Raw genomic sequence first — 18,929 nt, forward strand, 5'->3', positions numbered from 1 at the left:
GGTGATTTGTGGTTGGCTAGTGGGCAATTGACACATTGATAAATCCCCCTCAGATGTGGTGCGATCCGTTTGAATCAATAGAGCCTTATCGGCTGACGGCCGTCACGGCTGCGACCGGATGTCGGTTCACCTCGGGTCCCTCGGAGTCGGCCTGATTTGTAGCATTTGACAACAAACATCGTCACGCCACGTGGTTCGTCAGAGAGTCCGCGGGCGTAAATGAAGGCAGGACGTTGTCTGTCAGTGAGCAGCAGCAGAGGATGAGAGACAGACAGAGAGAGGGAGGTGGATATGAAGAGAGACAGGCAGAGACAAAAAAGAGAGATAGAAGGATGGAATACTGCAGATTTCTTTGTTCATAGTAAATATGTCTTTTATACCCTGTAAATGTAAAGCATTTCCTGCTGTAGTCGAGGGATAGAAATTTAAGACAACATCCACAACACCATGAGCCTCCTGTGACGGGTTCAGCTCCAGCCAGAGGATTCATATGGCTTGTGTCCACTGGCCAGGCTTTAGCTGTTCTCCGGCCCGTCTGGCCCGGATCCAGATTCTCCTCTGTCTTTAGATCCAGGCCAAACCTGGCTGGTCCACGGCTCAGCCAGCCACGTTTCACAACTTGGCGTGATGCTGGCCAAAGCTGCCCAAAAGCTCCAGTTTGGAGGATTAATGTTTACTGACTCTAAATACAACTTTCTATGGATAAAATGGGAAAGTTTTGAGCAACATTTAGCTTTATTAGCTCATGCTATAAATGCGTATTTAATTAACAAAATAAGTGATTTGGAGAAGAGAAATGAAACTGCCAAGTTCCATTTGTTTTATTGTTGTGACTGCTGAAACTAAATGCTGTTCATGTCGCATGAAATGTGCTCGTTATTTTCAGATTCCTCTGTTGTCTGGGTGGGAGGCTTTTCAACAGAGACACAAACTAAACCATATCATCTATGGTTGAACCCTGCTGGGCCGAGCAGGGCTAATGGAGACAAGACAATAGACACACCACTGTCAACTCTTCTCTTTGTGAAATACTTGCTCTTTTTTTCGATTGTTGTAAGCCCAAGCCAAATATCAGTAGACAGCCAAAATGAACCACGTTGAGTAAGACAGAAATTATGATTGTGTATAAAGGGTTAGTTTCAGGAAAATGCTTGGGGAGGGCACTTTGAGAGAAATTATATGAAAATAATAGTAAAGAGTGTGTAAGAAACACACCGTTGTGGAAAGTAGAAGTGACATGAGCCTGAGTGAAACATTGTTCAAATCAAAACGAGCAGGAGGTTAACAAACCCTCATCTGTAAAACTGAATAAGAGGGATTTTAAGGAAGACGGCATTCTGTAAAACAGAGGAGTGGGGGCTTAAGTTAAACACTTTTCATTAAAACAGTAAGAGGAAGCTTAATGAATACTGGAGTCTATAAAACAGAGTGATGGGAGCCCTCAGGATGACAGCACTTGAAAAATTGATCTCTAGCAGTAAATCCGGGCAGTTTATGGCAAAATGGGGGATCACACTTGCTCATGAAATCCGCTAACCTGTTTTAGCAGCAGGGAAAGTTCATCTGAATCATTCGGGTGAATACTGTGTAGTGTTTGGCACCAAAAATATAAATGAAGTTGCTGAAATTAAAGGATAAAACTGGTGTTATTCTTTATTTTTTTTGTCATTGTCAACAAATTCAATGAAAAGACCAAAATCAACAATAAATTTATCCCACTAAGTATTATCTGTGTAACCAAAGCCTGATATAGATGATTGCTTGAAAAGTAGTAAAAGTAGTAATTCCACGCTATAAAATTACTTCATTACAAGACATGCACAAGTTTTGCATGCAAATGTTTCTCAAGGAGAGAAGTGTCAACTATTATAATATCGGATTAATATTACTGATGCATTGCTGTGCATTAAAGTGGAGCTAATTTTACCTACTTTACACTGTTTGGTAATTTAATTTGTAACAATGGATCATATTTTATAAGCTGATCTTATGCTTTGTATGCAAAACAGCTGTAAGATGAATGTAGGGATGTAAAAAGTACAATATTTCCCTTTGAAATGTAGTGGAATAGAAAGAGTGTTTGAGTAGATTTCCTTCCACCATTGGCCAAAAACTATTAAAACACATACTTAAATGATATTTAGTTTTGTCTAGTTCATAGGAGGCAGTTTAAATATCCATAAGTTTGACGGCAAGAGAGTCTTTGTGTTTAAAAATGTTGTATTTGTTTATATACTGTATGTTTGGTACCTAACTGTCTGATAAGGAATTTGTGTAAATTTTGTGTAATATTGTGTTTGAAATTGAATTTACATTGTAAAGTCTTTTTGTAGTTTTGCTACATTTGAAAGTGAGTGCGTGTAAGCTAGCAAGTCTGTTGTATTAGCTCAACTCACTGTTATTTCTGTAGCGTTTAAGGAGCAATTAACATCCTTTGGGTCAACTTTGCTTTGCTAGTCTGAAGAAATGCACCATTAGAGTGTGAATTACGGTAGTTACAGAATATAAAGCGAAATATTCTTAAATTAAGAGGGTCACACAGCATTTCATGTGTGACTTTGCTGACAATTATGCTTATGTTTGATGGTGATTGTAGTAAAATGTCACTAATAATATTTCATTCAGAGTTAAATATGCAGACCTGTAGCACTCACTGTCATTAAGTAAGGTTAAAAAGTGGTAGGCTAATTCATGACTGCAGTGTACAGTAAATACTAATTTATTATCAGTATGAGGTTTATGAAGTTCTTGAGATTGATTGGAGGATACCATGCTAGTATATACAGTTAGGATATTAAAGGAAATTAATGTTTTTGTTTTTCTTCTTAGCTCTTACAGTGCATTCATAGAGCTTCAGTAGTGCATATTTAATTTATCGTGAAAGCTTTTATGAACCATTATTTAAAGACTAAAACCATCATGTAATTGAAATGCTATAACATAAATGAGCCACACCATTGCACTCTGACATTCTCCTTCATTACCATGAACAGGGACACTGTAGTTTATTTTGAGTTGATCCCACATACACGTTTCCGCAGCAGGAAATTAGTTGCGAGCACACAAATATGTATTAATCTGATACTGAAAATGGTTGAGTAATGTCTGCTTAACGTTAAATGAAAGTATATACTTAAAGATTTAAGTTTCCAGTTGGAACTAACAGGTAAAGAAGTTAGAAAGCGTTGAAAGTAGAGCTGCAATGATTAATCGATTAGTCGATGGACAGAAAATCGCCAATTTATTTGATAATCCAATACTCGATTTAGTCCATTTCCAAGAATGCTAAACATTTGCTGCCTGTAGCTTCTCACATTTGAGGATTTGAGTCTTTTCTTTATTCTACATGATAGTAAACTGAATATGTTTGGATTTTTGACTGTTGATATGACAAAACATTTTTCAGCTTTTTCTGACATTTTATAGACAAAACAATTAATCGAGAAAATAATTGGCAGATTAATCGATAATGAAAATAATCATTAGTTGCAGCCCTCGTTGAAAGAAGGACTAACACATTGTTGGTTTTGGTCTCTTAATGGGATTTGTTGATAATAAGACAATGTAGAACAATACCAGACTTATCCTTCAGTGCTAACGACAGATACTATTATGTTTGTTATATTTGTGAGCTATTTTAATCTCTGAGTTATATTTTAGTGATGTTTTTTTTAAATTAATCCCAGCGGCAGAGTATATATATGTACTGAATCGAACAGGATCACCCATCGTTGCACAGTAAGATCGTTAAGAGCTGTGTGTGCGTGTGTTTGTGTGTAGAGTGTCTTGTTCACCCTTCGCTTGACTGTCAATCCCAGGAGTACCCGCCCCCTCATGGTACTGGATTATGTGTTGAACTCAATCTGAATGCTGAGTAGCACCAAAGTCAGCCTCTCTCTGTGTCTTTTTTTTTTTGTCTCTCACTCACTGTCTTTCCCTCTCTCAGTTTTGTCCGGGTGTGCCACTGTTCTCCATCCGTCTTTCTGAAATAGATGTATTCACACAAAACAGACACCACACACCTGCTGATCCTCACAGTATGACACAGTCGGTCAAACAAACACACACTCAGACAGACACACACAGATACACACGGCAGGTCATGCAGTTCATTCCCACTGGACAGCTGGTCAGTGGTGTGTGTTTGACCAACATTTTTCCATTTCAAATAAAGGTTTTTTAGGCAAAGGTGTTTTTGTTTTAAAGAAAAAAAAAAATATGTGTATGTGTATGTTGTAGTACCAGCCATTCTCACAATGTGCACACACACACATGCGTCATGCTCCTTTAAACACCACATACAGACATGAATATGTGAATATGTGCCAGACAGTACTCTGGCATGTATTCACACATTCATTTGTTTTACAGTGAAGGTTTGTAATGTATTTTTGCTCTGTTCTGGCATTTACACAATTGCACTGAATGACCTAATGGGATCGCTATAATTACCAGACATTTTTATGCCAGACATGATGTTTCTGATGCAGCTGGTTCGCTTTTTTGATGAAACTTGCATCATTGGCAGCATTTCAACATTGAAAGGCCATGACTGCTGTACCACTGCTATAGATTTTAGAAAACTTTGTACTTCTGTTTTTTAAATTATAATCAGTTATATTTGATTATTGTTAAGGTAACTTATTACGCAAAATGCCAAACATTTGTACGTTAAGTATATTTCAGGTTTGGACTGAATCAAGCAATTTGAAGACTCTGGAAAATTGTGACAAGCATTTTTTTTTTTTTACTATTTTCTGATATTTTATAGGTAAAATAATTAATCAGAAACATATTCGAGATACAATCAATAATGAAATCATTGGTAAAAATAGATTCATAATGAAAATAATCATTAGTTGCAGCCCTACTTGGATGAAGAATGTATCCTGTTATTGATTGGCAAGCATCATTCATGGGATAATATTAATTTGAACAGAATTACAGTTATTTACCAACAAAGGTAGCATTTTGTAGCACAAAATTAGATTCCTGAAGGTAAAATTTCGAAATAAAAATCATAGATTTGAATGTAGTAAAAGTAAATATGGATGAAAATAACTATTCATTTGCCCTTTTATGAACCCTTACAAAAGCAACAAATGTTAATCTGCCAAGATGCCTCATTAATGCTAAAACTCCCTTGTTCTGTGTAATTCATAGTGGAGTCTCATTTCTGTCTGTATCCACAGTCCAGCTGACTGGTGGCCAGCTACAGCACTTCCACTCTAACTCATAATCACCTATTGATTGACCGGCAGGATGAAGGTCCAGGTTCAGGTCCTCCACACCACATCTCTTCCTCTTTGCATCAGGCCCATTGAGTTTGAGACACATTGACCTGCAGGGCGCCCTGGTCGCAGCTTATTGGGCTTGACACTGCTCGATGGTGACAACACTAATTGTCAACATCTGGGAAGTGCTTGCCATCCCTCAGTCCGACGCAGAATGAAACCTGGTGATCTGTCATAATGTGTCACAGGAAATTAGCATCGGTTGAATGTCGGTGCATGAATGGGGGAGGGCAGGGGGAGTGGGGGTCATCCCGCCAACATTATCTGAGGTTGAAGTGTTGAGGGGGAAAAGGGTGAAAGGCTGTTAGTGGATAATTTCAGGGCAAAGAGATTTACATGATTGTGTTCCCTCACTGAGTCGCTGTCTCTGCTGTGATGAGATGACTAGTGCTTCTGTTGCTTATACTACCACTACTACAGTTACAATTACTACAACTGCTATTACTATACAGTTACTACTGTTACTGTAGGTTCTACTAAAAGTACTAATAGACTGTTAATAATAATAATACAATAACAATTACTATTGTTACTATTGTGTTGTACAGCTGCTAATACTACTCCTAGTCTTACAACCATTGCTGCTCCACCACTGTACTTCTACCTCTACCACTACTATCACTACTACTTCTTTCAATGCAACTGATATTGCTACTGCAATTGCTACTACTGCTGTTACTATTACTACTGCTACTTTAAGAATACTAACAGCCAACTACTAGCAGTGTTATCACAACAACCTCTACTACTACCTCTACTACCATCAATATTACTAGTATTTAGATAATACTAACCCTTCTACCTCTACTGTTACTACAACCACTGCTACTAGTACTATTATTCTACTGTTACTACTTATACTAATGGTGCTGTTACTGCCACTGATACTGATACAACTAATACTACAACAGGTACTATAACTATTGTTGGTATTACTACTCCAGCTACTGTTTCTACTATCAGTACTGCTATTACTAATGATACTGTTACTATCACTATTGCTACTGCTACTTCTACTAATTACTACGACTTCACTACAAGTCCTGCCACGACCACAATAATAACATTAAAGTTGTACTCCTTAAGAGTTCCGTCCTGGTTGATTTGGCAACACCTGTGGTTACTGTGGTAACAGCAAGTGGGGTTTAATACTATAATAAACACTGTTTGAGCTACTTTGTCAGAAATACAACAGAAGGGCAACCTGTATATTAATTAATTATTATTTTAATAAAGGAGTCAGTATTTCACCAATAGCATGGTCTGTTTGAATTAACAGTAAACCCAGTAGCTCTTATGTAGTAAGCAATCTGAATCCAGCACAGGGATGGCAGACTCGACCACTACCAAGACTTGAGTCGCTGTTGTAGAAAAAAACGCTAAAAAAAATACATAGTGTTAAAAATGGAGTTTGATTCTTTTAAACGGTTAACTCTGTGACAGTTTAAGTAAAATTATTTGATATTGATACATTATAACTATTGAAAAATAATGATAAAAAACAGAAAAACACTACTATAGATAATAATGATAATGGTTCTTTTGAAGGTACAAGCTAAAATGATCTTCACCTGTTGTAGAAGGTAGAAGGAGCAGTAGTATATTAAAGCTGCTGGACCTCAACTTGTATTTCAGACTTGTAGGAGCCTCAGGCAGGGCTCCTCCAAAGTCCTGGCTCAAGAAACGTAAAGGCTGTTACCAGGCTTTGGCTTTACCCCAACCTGTATGGGAGGCCTATAAGCCAGCAGCCAGCATCCTCTTTAAACCTGATTTTCATATTTCATTCATTTAAGCTTTTATATTTTTGTTCTTTTCTCTCTATCCCGTGTTGTCTTTTTGTTGGCTATGTCTTAATTTGTTTATGCATATAATGCATTTGACCATTTTACTATTCATACTGGACCATTGAAGAAAAAGACCAAATAAAACAATCTAAAATAAAGGGAATACTTGCCTCGCACTGCTGACTTCATTTATCAAAAAACAATGTTCTTTTTTTTATCTTGTCTCATACAAAAGCATGCATGGTCACAATATCTTTGTCTTATCAGAATGAATCAATATTGAATTTATGTAAAAAAAAAAAAAAGCAATAGCATGAAAGCAACAACCTGGATAAAGGAAATTCACTGGGTTATTAAATAATAGAGGAAAATCAAGAGTTTCATACCAAAATGAATCTGCAATATGCTGCTTTTAGAGAATAGGAAGGTAACTGAAGTACTTTTACACACTATATTCCTGTAGAATATATTGTTTATTTTATTATTATTATATTTACTCTTGTTACCTACCTACCTACACTGTATATTCTGTATTTAAGAGATGCTCAAGAAGATAATGATTCTTTTACAAAACACATATAGTACATTGTCTTCTTTAACCCAGAGAAAGACCTACTTCTGTCTACCTGTAATAATGCCCCCGTTTGTCTTCTAACAGGAAAGTGACAGTTTGTGGTGGGATGCCTTTGCTACAGAGTTTTTTGAGGAGGATGCCACCCTCACGCTCTCCTTCTGCCTCGAAGATGGACCAAAGAGATACAGTAAGACTCCTATAATATTTCAGCAGACCACAGATAATACAATCATCTCATTTTTTTAAATTCTCAAATTTGTGATTTTTAATCAATTCGGCCATTTTTTTACTCCTCTATTTAAGAAGAGCACAATATTTCAGTTGAAACACATTATTCTTTAGCTGAGTGTCAATCTGAAAAAACCTCTAGCTGAGTGGCAACTGAGTGGCACTCAGTTTCATGTGCCTTCGGGCACTTATTCTCGAAGGTTTCTCCTTGATCTACTGTGGCTTGGATTGCACCTCATTTGTATGTCGCTTTGGACAAAAGCGTCTGCCAAATGAGTAAATGTGAATGGCAGTTGGAACAGTTCAAGGCTTGAAGCATTAAATGCAGTGTTTCCCACAGGTTGAGAATGGTGGTGGGTGGTGCGGCGTGTGATGGTGCGGCGTGTGACGGGCGGGTTCGGTAGCCTAATAAACTAGTCAAACAAAGGTTTATGAATAACTGTATTTATTGCTGTCTGAAATTATCTAATTTTGTTTCCCAACAGCCTACTGTCTGACATTTTCATTGTTATAAGAATTTGCATCCTACCTGTGATGCTCTTTGACTCTCTTCATCTTCTTGGCACTTAGAGCTGGGAATCTTTGGGAATCTCCTATTCAAAACCAATTCTCAATTCAAAACCAATTCTCAATTGAATGAATAGAAAAGGGGGCTCCTGATCCTCTTACTGGGTGCCAAACCATTCACTGGTGTACTTAGTCCACTGAAATACAATATGAAACATAACTGACAATTAAGATAAATGGTCCGCAGCCTTTTTATTATAAAAAAGTTAACTGCATTAATTAATGAATTAATTAATGTGAAAGCATGTCAACAAAATGAGGGGGAGTCAGGTGCAGACATTTACCATTAAGCAAGGTAGGCAACTGCCTGGGGCCCCCAGCTAAAAGCTATAGTTGGAGGCCCCAGTTATGCACAACTGTATACTTCTACTTCAGAGGAAAACATTATACCACTACATTTACCTGACATTTATCTAAATGTTACTGATACTAATAATACTTACTGCTACTAATAAAATATGATGCATTATTATTCATTAAACTATCCAGCATTATATAAGAATTAAAAGCTCCACCTTGAAGACAAATTAAGTACATGTAAATACATTGAGCTAATAATACCTCTGTTTCACTCTTCACTTTTCAATTTAAATTTGAATGCTGACTTTTACTGTTCGGTATAAATAGTTTTACTTCAGAAAAAAAAGTTTTGAGTACTTCTTCTATCACTGCCAATACTAACATTCCTGTTTAGAGAAACGGTGAAAATAAAGCAAGACAGAGTTTGCCTGGGGCCCCCAAATCACTAAATCCACCCCTGGGCGGAGTGCTCCATTGTGTTATTATTAACGTTATGTCTCCGGCAGTGGAGAGCAGCCTCTCTGCTGCTCCGTTAGCTCCGGGGAAAGACATTGTTGTCCAACACGCTGAGCGGGCGCAGGGTTTTTAAGATGAAACAGACTGAACACCGAGTTATTTTCTTCACTTCAGAGTTGGTTCAACTTATTTAATGCTGCAGTGTGTGTTGGTCAGCCGGTCTTGTTTGTTACTGCTGGAGTTTGGTGCTCTGCTCCGCTAATGTTAGTCTCTGAGTGATGACATAGAAGGTTTACAATATACTTAACCTTGTACTCGCAAAGGTAATTATTTGGTCATTAAATCAAAATATTTTTGCTACCGCTGCCTTTTTTGAAGATGAACTACAAGATAACTCTAACATGTGCACGCTGTAGACTGCCTGGGTGCTGCAGTGCCCTCGCAGTTGAGTTTTGCCTTTTTCATTCTGTTAACATCACGTTATTATTTAGAAAATCGATTTTTGACATTTGTAAATTGATTCAGAATCGTAGGAGGTAAGAATTGAGATGCTTATGTGGGCTGAGGGTTCGCTGGTCTGTGTGCATTATGATGTGACGATTGCATGTTTGGGATTTTATCTACCTTGGCCCAAATAGAGCCTATGCATGGGAAACACTGAAATGCCTCAAGTTGAATCATCAGTAGAAAAGATGAGCAACTGCATAAGAAAAAAAAACAGTGTACATAAAAATGTAAGTTACCTATGACCCCCAAGGAGTATTGTGGTAAGAAAGATCCAATCACCAAGCTTAAAATAGTTGCATGTAATACTAGCGAAGATTTTCACTTCATAGAAACATGTTTAAACATTTATCACTTATAATCAGTTCACTTTTGTCATTTTGGAGAAAGTCAGCAAATATGGTGTTTTGTTCCCAACTGCAACAACAAAGAATTTGCTAAAGTTCTCATTTTCTTTCCAAGAGTTAGAGAACAAGATCGATGCCACCTTCATATCTGTGCGCTATGTATGGAGCTGGAATCGTTTAGTTCAGGGTAGCATTAAGACTGGAAGCAGTGAGATACAGCCTGGCTTAATCCAAAGTTTAAAAAAATGCCAGCACCTGTACAGCTCATTATATAGCATGTTGTATCTGTTTGTTTAATCTGTATCCAAACAGCAATGTATAAATGACAGTATGAAGTTTTAGGGAGAGTTACTAACTATAACAATTTTTTTAGTAAACAACAGTCACTTCCAGAGGCGGAACACAAATTTTGTAAGGTTATATAAATTTAGGGCTGAAACTAACCATTATTTTCATTATCAATTAACCTATCGATTATTTTCTTGATTAATCTATTATTTGTGTGCTCTATAAAATGTCAGAAAATGGTGAAAAATGGCGATCACTGTCTCTCAAAGCCCAATTGTGATGCCTTTTAATGTCTTCTTTTGTCCTGACCAACTCAAAGATATTCAGTTTACTGTCATAGAAACCAGAAAATATTCACAATTGAGAAGCTGGAACCAAACAATTTGTAAATTTCCTTCTAAATATTGACTCCAAACGATGAATTAATCATCAAAATAGTTACCCGTTAATTTAATAGTTGGCAACGAATCGATTAATCAACTAATTGTTGCAGCTCTATATAAATCATTCGTCAAGAAACAGTTGCACCGCCTAACTCTACCACAAATGTTTTAATAACTAAGCTAGTACTAAGTAGGAATATTTTTGAACTTTGAACAGAGCTAGGCTAGATGTTTCCCTCTGCTTCCAGTCTTTATGCTAAGCTAATCTAGCTAGCTCAATACTTAACGTACAGACATGAGAGTGGTGTCAATCATAATCCTCTAACTTGCAGATAGAAGGGGATACCCAAAAAATGTTTAACTATTGATTCCAGTTAAGTTTCCAGGTAGGATGACTTCTTATATTCTCATAGGCCCCTGCTCATTTATTGGACAAAGCATTTTTTAAAACGTTGCACGGGCCTGAGTTTCAGGATTCAGGTTCACTTGATAGTGTGCACATTGAACTCAAGCTTAGAAACATGCAAACTGCAGCTACAGTATGTGTCTTCAGCAGCAAATGACAGAGCAGAGGCTGTTATTGAGTTTGTGATATTGTCCCCTTCATCTCATCTGCATAGGTTCATGTTTTGATATCTGAAACATATTGAATTTCACACAGACATAGATAAGGACATGCTGCCCTGAAATGAGCAGATGCGTGTAGCGTCTGCTTTGTGTGTGTTTGTGTGAGTTAGTGTGTGTGTGTGTGTGTAATTCAGCTCAGTCATGAAGGAGGAAGAGAGAGAAGAGGGAGAGGGAGTGAAGGATTGTTGTGAGCTGGGTCCTGGTTTGCTTTTCAAATGTAAAAATAAAAATCCCCAGTGGTGTAGAGACGGTAACCCTGTTCCCCCGGGAACGGGAGGCTTAACACCATGGCGATGATGACTCACCGTCAGTCGCAAGCCTTCCTCGATTCACATTCAGGTGCGCTTAGTTACACACATGCACACATACACACACACACAACCACATCATCCAGGAAAAATCCACCGCCCTCATATGTACCCAGCAACAGATTTGACTCAAAAGAAAAACTAAAAATGACACCTTCTGAAAGTGATGTTTGTCTGTGCTTCTCATTGGCAGCAGTGTATATAAGAAACAGTCCAGTGAATCATACTGCAATACCCATTATCAGACAGTATTCCAGTTAGTTATTCCAGTTAGCTATATGGTAGGTAGGAAGGACTTCAACTTAAAAGATTTTTTTTTTTTTTTTTGAGGGGGGGATCCTATTGGTTACCTTACTCAATATGTGATGGCAGCATAGACACAAAACTCATCTAAGAGTTCACTGCAGATAATGAGCTCTCATGCTACATGCTAACATTAGCGTATCTTAGCAACTGGCTTCATTTCAAATGTGAGAAAAACAAGGGAAAACAAACAAAACCATTTTTATAGCTTATGTGAAATACTGTATAAACTGTTTTGAAATGTATTCTATTTTAAGTTATGCATGTTTTCTTTGTTGTTGCTGCCACTTTTTTTCTAAGAGAAAATTTAAAAAAGGAGAAAATGAAAATGTATACTGTCAATGTATAAATGAAATTCCTTTTATAAATTATATGACTGCATATATGAAAAAAGTGCACCAAATATACTATAAAAATTATCCACTTTTTTTCAAACCTTGTCTATAGAATGTGAACATGGTTGGTGATAAAATGCACACAGAGGAATAATATATGTAAATGTAAATACAACAATGTGTTGCTCAGCATGTATCTTAGAGCGTTAGACACCTACAGTATTTTAATATGTCTATATATTTTTTTTAAGGGAAAAAGAAACATCAATACAACAGAACTCTCTACCTTTTCTCCCTGGAGCTTATTTCTTCACCTTTTCTATTATACAGAATCACTCTGGTGGCACAGGGATTTTCTATACTACTGTCTGTTATCAGGAGGCTTTGGACTCTTGTATTCTTTGTTGTTTTTTTTTATTATTTTTTATTTTTTATTTTACTGTTTGCAGTCCACACATTTAAGCCTGCTCTGCTGTTGCACTCATTGTTTAGTCACACTGCACAAGAGCATCTGCCTAACATATAAAATGTAAATGTGACTGCCAGTGGCCTTACTCAGAAATAATCTTAGCTTGCAGCCCTGTGAAAAGCGCAGATATATGTAGTTATCGCCGGCAGGTCAGAACAGCACTGACCAGTGGAGATGTGAGGCTGTAGGAGGTGGAAAGTGGTTACCAGTGGTTAAAAAGGCCGACATGTTGGAAGAGTTACAACAAAACAAAACATTTCTCTCTCTTTCTTTCTCTCTGTTTCTTCATTTCTATATATGAAGGACAAATTTTTTTGTAAAAAGTTTTCCACAGTGTGAATCTGAAGGTTAAAGCGGACTACCGTGCAAAGATTTGTGGTTATTATTAGAGAGTTAAGTTTAGCTCTACAGTATCACACAACATATGTCATGACATTTGGAAACCGAAGAGAGAATATTTGTATCTTTAAAGATCAAACATACTTAGCAAAATGAGAAGGGCAATGTTTTATGTTTGTCTTTGTCTACAGCAAAACACATATGGGTATATTTGAGGTTATAGTCGTTAAAATGTTTACTTAATATTCTATTAAAACAGTCGTAATGTATTTATTATTCCACAAAGGGACTCCTTGTGCAATATATGGAAGTATAAGTGTAAGAACTCCAATCCCTTTTGAAATTGAATTATATATTTTGAGTCATTTTGAGATACAGTAGCTTATACGATAATTACAAGGAAACAATCATTTCACTCCATTCTGAGGTGCTCTAATTTCATAACGTTCAGCAGAGGAAAAATTAGAAAAGCCAATTTACCTAATCTGTTTTTTTTTTTTTTTTATTGCATGGACCTGTGTTTAGGTGTTTTGTAACTCGTCTCCAGCTGGTGTTCATCATGGCTTCTCAGAGGAAATAGATCATATTGGAAAAGCCTGTGTGTTAATTGTTGGGAGGATGAAAGCATTTGTTTCCTCTATGAGGCCTCTATCTCTTTCTTTTCTATCCTCTTATCCTTTTTTTGGCAACTGAGTTCCACCTCTTTTTCTGCAGTAACATAATATAACATATCATTTTACTAGATGTCTTAATCCAAAATACAATTTTTAGTATGTATTGAATCCAGACCGGGATTAACACAGTGTGGTGCCCTAGGGTGACCACACTTGAAGTTCCCCCCTCCTCCCACTTTATACATAAAAAAAGAGTATAAAGACCATAGATTCATAAGAATTTATTACTGAAGTACAGGCTCAACACACATGCTACAGAAAAATGTAAGACGCAACCAAAAAAACGGACACCATAGATAGACGTGAGCCTACGAATGCCATACTAGTCCTTACATTGATGCTTCAATCTGAATGCAACACACATCCCCATGCAACTCGTCATGCTAAATATCATTATTTCAATCTTAAAAGGGCCTGTATGAGGACTACATGCCATGCCATTTCAACAGATGAATGATCACAGAGAGCCAGGTGAGGTGATGTGAAGGTATAAGGAATAGCACATTGAGACAATGTATTGCAATGCGTAGGCTATTAGAAAGTATGGTCGTTTTGTTTTTCTTTTGATTTCAGAAATGGAAATTAAAGGAATGAAAACAGAATATTGATTTGATTTTCATTTTAAAATCCACAAACGAAAAGGCATACTTGGTTCTCCTGGTCAGAAGACGGCAGATAAAACATTTATAAAGGACCTGATTTTCCTTCTCGGTCTTTGTAAAACAGAAAATGAAATAGTTAACTAATGTATGAACTGTAGCACTCAGGAAAACAAAGGTGTACTTTATCCACACAGGAGGGTGGATTAGTAAAATGGTCTTTGAACATAGTTTCTATCAGCAATAAGTGGACTGCTGTTACTATTGAAATAAACAGCATCTCACTCTCTCTCGCTGCTCTCCATACCTCTGTGGTGCTGAAAGACGCACAGCAGTGGCTACTTTTCAACTGCTTTCTTATTCTTATTATTCATATTCTTATTAATTAGAATGATATTAAATAAAAGCTAAATCAAATTCTCTATAAATGTTGTATCTGCCGTGTCTGACCATGAAAACTATTTACGTTTTTTCATTTTTTTCACGTTGGTGCCTCCCAGCACAGCAAATTGGCTGGTGCCCCCGGGCATTCACCTGATGCGATATATGGATAATCCGGCCCAGACTGAATCTCCCAATGCTCGTAGAGATTTGGGGTTAAGACACTTGAAGGATGGCTGATGAAAGTGAGGAGAACTTATACTTTCCCTACTTCATTTTCTCAGTGATTGTGGGATTCAAACCAGCAACCTTGGAGTCACGAGCCTGCATTTCTAACCTCTTATAACCTTCTTTTTTGCTATAAACCATGAAGAATCCCCCTCACTGTTGCTGTAGTCTCTTTGGTAGGCGTTTTGGAACATTTACTCGATCATTTGTTTAGTCATCATCATTTAATAACTGATTAATCATTTAGGTCATATATCAAGTAAAAATGCCCCAAAATACCCTGGTTCTACTGTATTAAATGTGAGGATTTTCTCTATTTAAAATGATTGTAAACACAATATCTTTGGGATTTGGACTGTTGGCCAAACAAAACCACATTTTTCCCAACATTTAATTGACTAAATGAGTGATTGAAAAAAAAAATCTTAACATATTAATTAATTAACAAAAATAACCAGCTCTAGGTTGAAGTTATCATGAGGAAGGAAAGTAGCCTTAGTCGGTATAAGGTGTTTGATATTCAGATGTTGCAGGGCAGCTAATATAGACTAGATAGACTTTTACACTGTAACAGTGTTTTCCCCACGGCTTGTTGATTGTTTGTTTCTCTGAAGTGTTAGCTGTTGCAGCTTCTCAGATGTAAGGATTTTGAGCTTTTATTTCATTGTGAATTGATTACATTGGGTTTTGCAGTGTTGGTCGGAATAAAACAAGCGATTTGAGGAAGATGTCAACTTTGGCTTTGGGAAGATGTGATTGGCATTTTTCCACAGCATTCTTACATTTTACAAACAGAACAAATGTTTGATTAATTGAAATGTAATCAGATTACGATTAATCGATCATGAAAATAATCATTCATGGCTTTTTAATGGCTGCAGTAACTAGTAAATCCCAAAATTTATTGCAAATGGTAAATGGGCTGCTGAGCCAGAGCCATCCCCCTAACATATGAGCAATTCTACTTTTCTAAAAGCCAACTAGAGAATCAGATATTTGTTTCCTGGTAAAATGGTAGTCGACAAACTTAACAGCCAGAGCATGTGATTGCTGAATAATTTTCCACCTTGTGTCACAAATGAAAAAGGAGCCTCAAACTTCACCAGATCGTCTGTTGTGTCTAATTGTAATCTACATGTATCAGTAACAATAACCATGTTGGAAGACGACATAAGCAGCTTATCCAAACAGACTGCATTATTTCTTGCTGCCTCATCTTGTTCTTGCAAAGATCTGAAGAGCACTAAATGTGAGCAGTGAGAATCTGTAGTCTCAAACATGTCATAATATTTTATAGCGTCTTTGGAATTAAAAGTTATTAATGTCTTGTATTGCCACAACAGTATAGTGCTTTGATAAAGTTAATATTTTTAATGTGCGCTTGGGAATCATATTTCATTGTTTCAGGGAGAGTTTTTTTCGTGCAGATTTGTGTACCGCTGTATGAGTGTAAAACAATCCTTCATCGGTGCAGGCCAATTATTGTTTTCTACACCAAATATTCAGTAACACTATCTAATTATACCCCCAATTGCCATGGCTTAAACATTCGCCCCAGTACCTTGTCTGGCTATGCAATCTATGAGGCATCTGATGAAAGCTGCACTCCATGATGCAATCAAAGAGCAAGGCTCATTTTAGAAGTAGTTCAAACAAGAGAGGGAAAACTCTGCATGTTTAGTGGGCTGGTTCAGGGCAAACTGGGAAAGTGATTCACAACACATTTACAATTCATCTAGTTATTCTTGCATTGCAGCACGCAATAATTGCAGCGATAAAATGACCGCCGCTAATAATCTTTAAGCAAGCATGAGGACATAATGAGGAGGACCAAAACACAGGGAAACAGCTTTAATATGTGTGAAGGAATGAACCGGTCTGCCTCTGCTGTTAAGTAAGCTTAACAAGGAACACACTTGGTGCTATAAATTAAAACTGGGAAATTTTAAATCAACAAACACCTTATGTGCAGTTCTAAGCATCCTAATATTTATATCCTATCTTAGCCAGGCCCCCAAGTACCAACAACATCATAACAAGAAATTTTAGAAAGTTACTGCATAGATCAGTGTGATTTTATCCTACTTTTATATATAGTATCAGATTATTTCTCTTATAGGCTTTAGTCCAGTTAGACACATAAAACATTTAAAAATTTCTGTTTAAATTATGACTCAATGTTGTATTTAACAGACGACATAATGTGCTGATTTATATCATTCTATACATTTCCCATGAAAATACTTCTGAGAGATATTAATTATTTAACACAACATATTGGATCAAACGGTTTCATTCCAAACAAAAGGAATTCGCAAGTTACTGCAGCAAAACTTTAACATGGCACCAATGGAAATGCAGTTTGCATCCAACTACACTGTAGCAGACCTGAGACAAGATAATTAACTAAGTTTATAATGTAGCACCTTTCATGTTTTGTTATGTATCGTGTTATATTATGTGCATATTACCAGAGAAGTAAGGTCTTTTTGTCACAAAGGGTTGTTAAAGCTGCATTAACTGATTTTTGGCCGATAAAGTGCAGAAAATAAGTGGCAGAAAACACATAGCCCTGACATATGCTTGCTTACCTTTTACCTTTACCTTATCTTTCAGCACAGAGCAACATTGTCATCCCACTCGAGCTAGATTTATGTGCACCCCCAGGAATGTTAAGTCCAATATTTGCACTCCTTATAGCTCTAGTTTGGTCTCCACCAATTTCTGAGAATTATATCTGTCTCTTTTGAATGCTAAATGTGCTACTTCCTTAACCAGCTAGTCATTAACTCTGTTCGTCTGCCATTTGTTGCTGGACAGGTAGCTCACATGTAGGTTTACTGGAGCTACTTTGCTAAAAAAAACACAAAACTGTTGCTGGAAATGAGGAAGGTGAGAGCAGTGGGCCATTGTTGGGTAATAATTATTTGTTGGTTCATCCTCTCACATCAAATTACACATTTCACTAAAGATACATTTTTAGTTTAGTTTTAAATGCAGTTTTTCAATGCCTTCATTAGTTTGATTACAAGTATCCAGTTCAGAAATAAGATGCACCACATAGCCCTCATTGGCCAATCATAAATATCTCCTCAGCAAAGCCACATAATAAAGTTTATTTCCAGCTTTAGCCCATTTCTACCGACATCATAACGTTATTAAAATCTAAAGTGTCCTTTTATACATTATATTTAAATGATATTAATAACAAGTCTTAGCCAATAGATTTTAATGATGTTAATGATGTAAACACATGATGTCTCAGCCCCATCATCAAAATCATGTTTACAGACAGTTGTGTGCTGGTCATACTGTATCTGTGTGAAAGAATCCGAATGGAGGTCTGAGATAGAAGGATAAGTCTAGTGCTGTGATCTCCCTTTCTGTTGAATAAAAGATTGACAACGGAGGACTGGTTGGAGCAGGGCTGTATTATTGAATTGGGTGGTAAGATGAAAAGAAGGAGAGGCGGAGTCCCAAAAGAAGGTATGGGAGCGGTGCAGAGTCGGCCTGCACGAATGTTTGCGTGTTCCTGTGTGTGTATCTATGCCTCTGTATCTGTATCTTATTGCGAGTGTTTTCTCTGTTTAAGCGACGGGGAATGTTTGTATGTGTGTATGTGAGTGTTGGTTTGTGTGTGTTGGTTTGAGAGTTAAAGGGGGATCTCAATGCTTCTGTGGAGGGGGTTGTTTTGAAAGGAGGAGGGGAGGAAGGAGGGGGGGGAGAACGGTGTGTGCGGAGCTGCTTTACAGAGAGATGGATAGGATGGATTGAAAGTGTAGAGCGGTGATTGGCAGGCGGGATGATGCGGCCCTGGCTCAGCTGCAGCGCTGAGATGTAGGCTGCTGCTGATTGACAGTCGAGCCGAGCCTGGGAACCACAGCGCTGGATCGGCCATAAAGAGAGACGGAGGGAGAAAGAGAGGAGAGAGAGAGAGAGAG

At 37.2% G+C, this 18,929-nt stretch overlaps 1 protein-coding gene across 13 annotated transcripts in view; it reads left to right on the forward strand.

Annotated features, from left to right (window-relative positions):
- The window catches only part of ldb2a (LIM domain binding 2a), a 100,665-nt gene that overhangs the window by 20,623 nt on the left and 61,113 nt on the right, over nucleotides 1-18,929 (forward strand). For all 13 annotated transcript variants that reach the window (XM_042419705.1, XM_042419713.1, XM_042419702.1 and 10 more), the window contains one exon: nucleotides 7,737-7,839. In XM_042419705.1, the coding sequence (XP_042275639.1) occupies nucleotides 7,737-7,839 (103 nt within the window). The remainder of the gene's footprint in view (nucleotides 1-7,736; nucleotides 7,840-18,929) is intronic.

This window comes from Thunnus maccoyii, chromosome 8, assembly GCF_910596095.1.
Source record: "Thunnus maccoyii chromosome 8, fThuMac1.1, whole genome shotgun sequence".
Classification (NCBI taxonomy): domain Eukaryota; kingdom Metazoa; phylum Chordata; class Actinopteri; order Scombriformes; family Scombridae; genus Thunnus; species Thunnus maccoyii.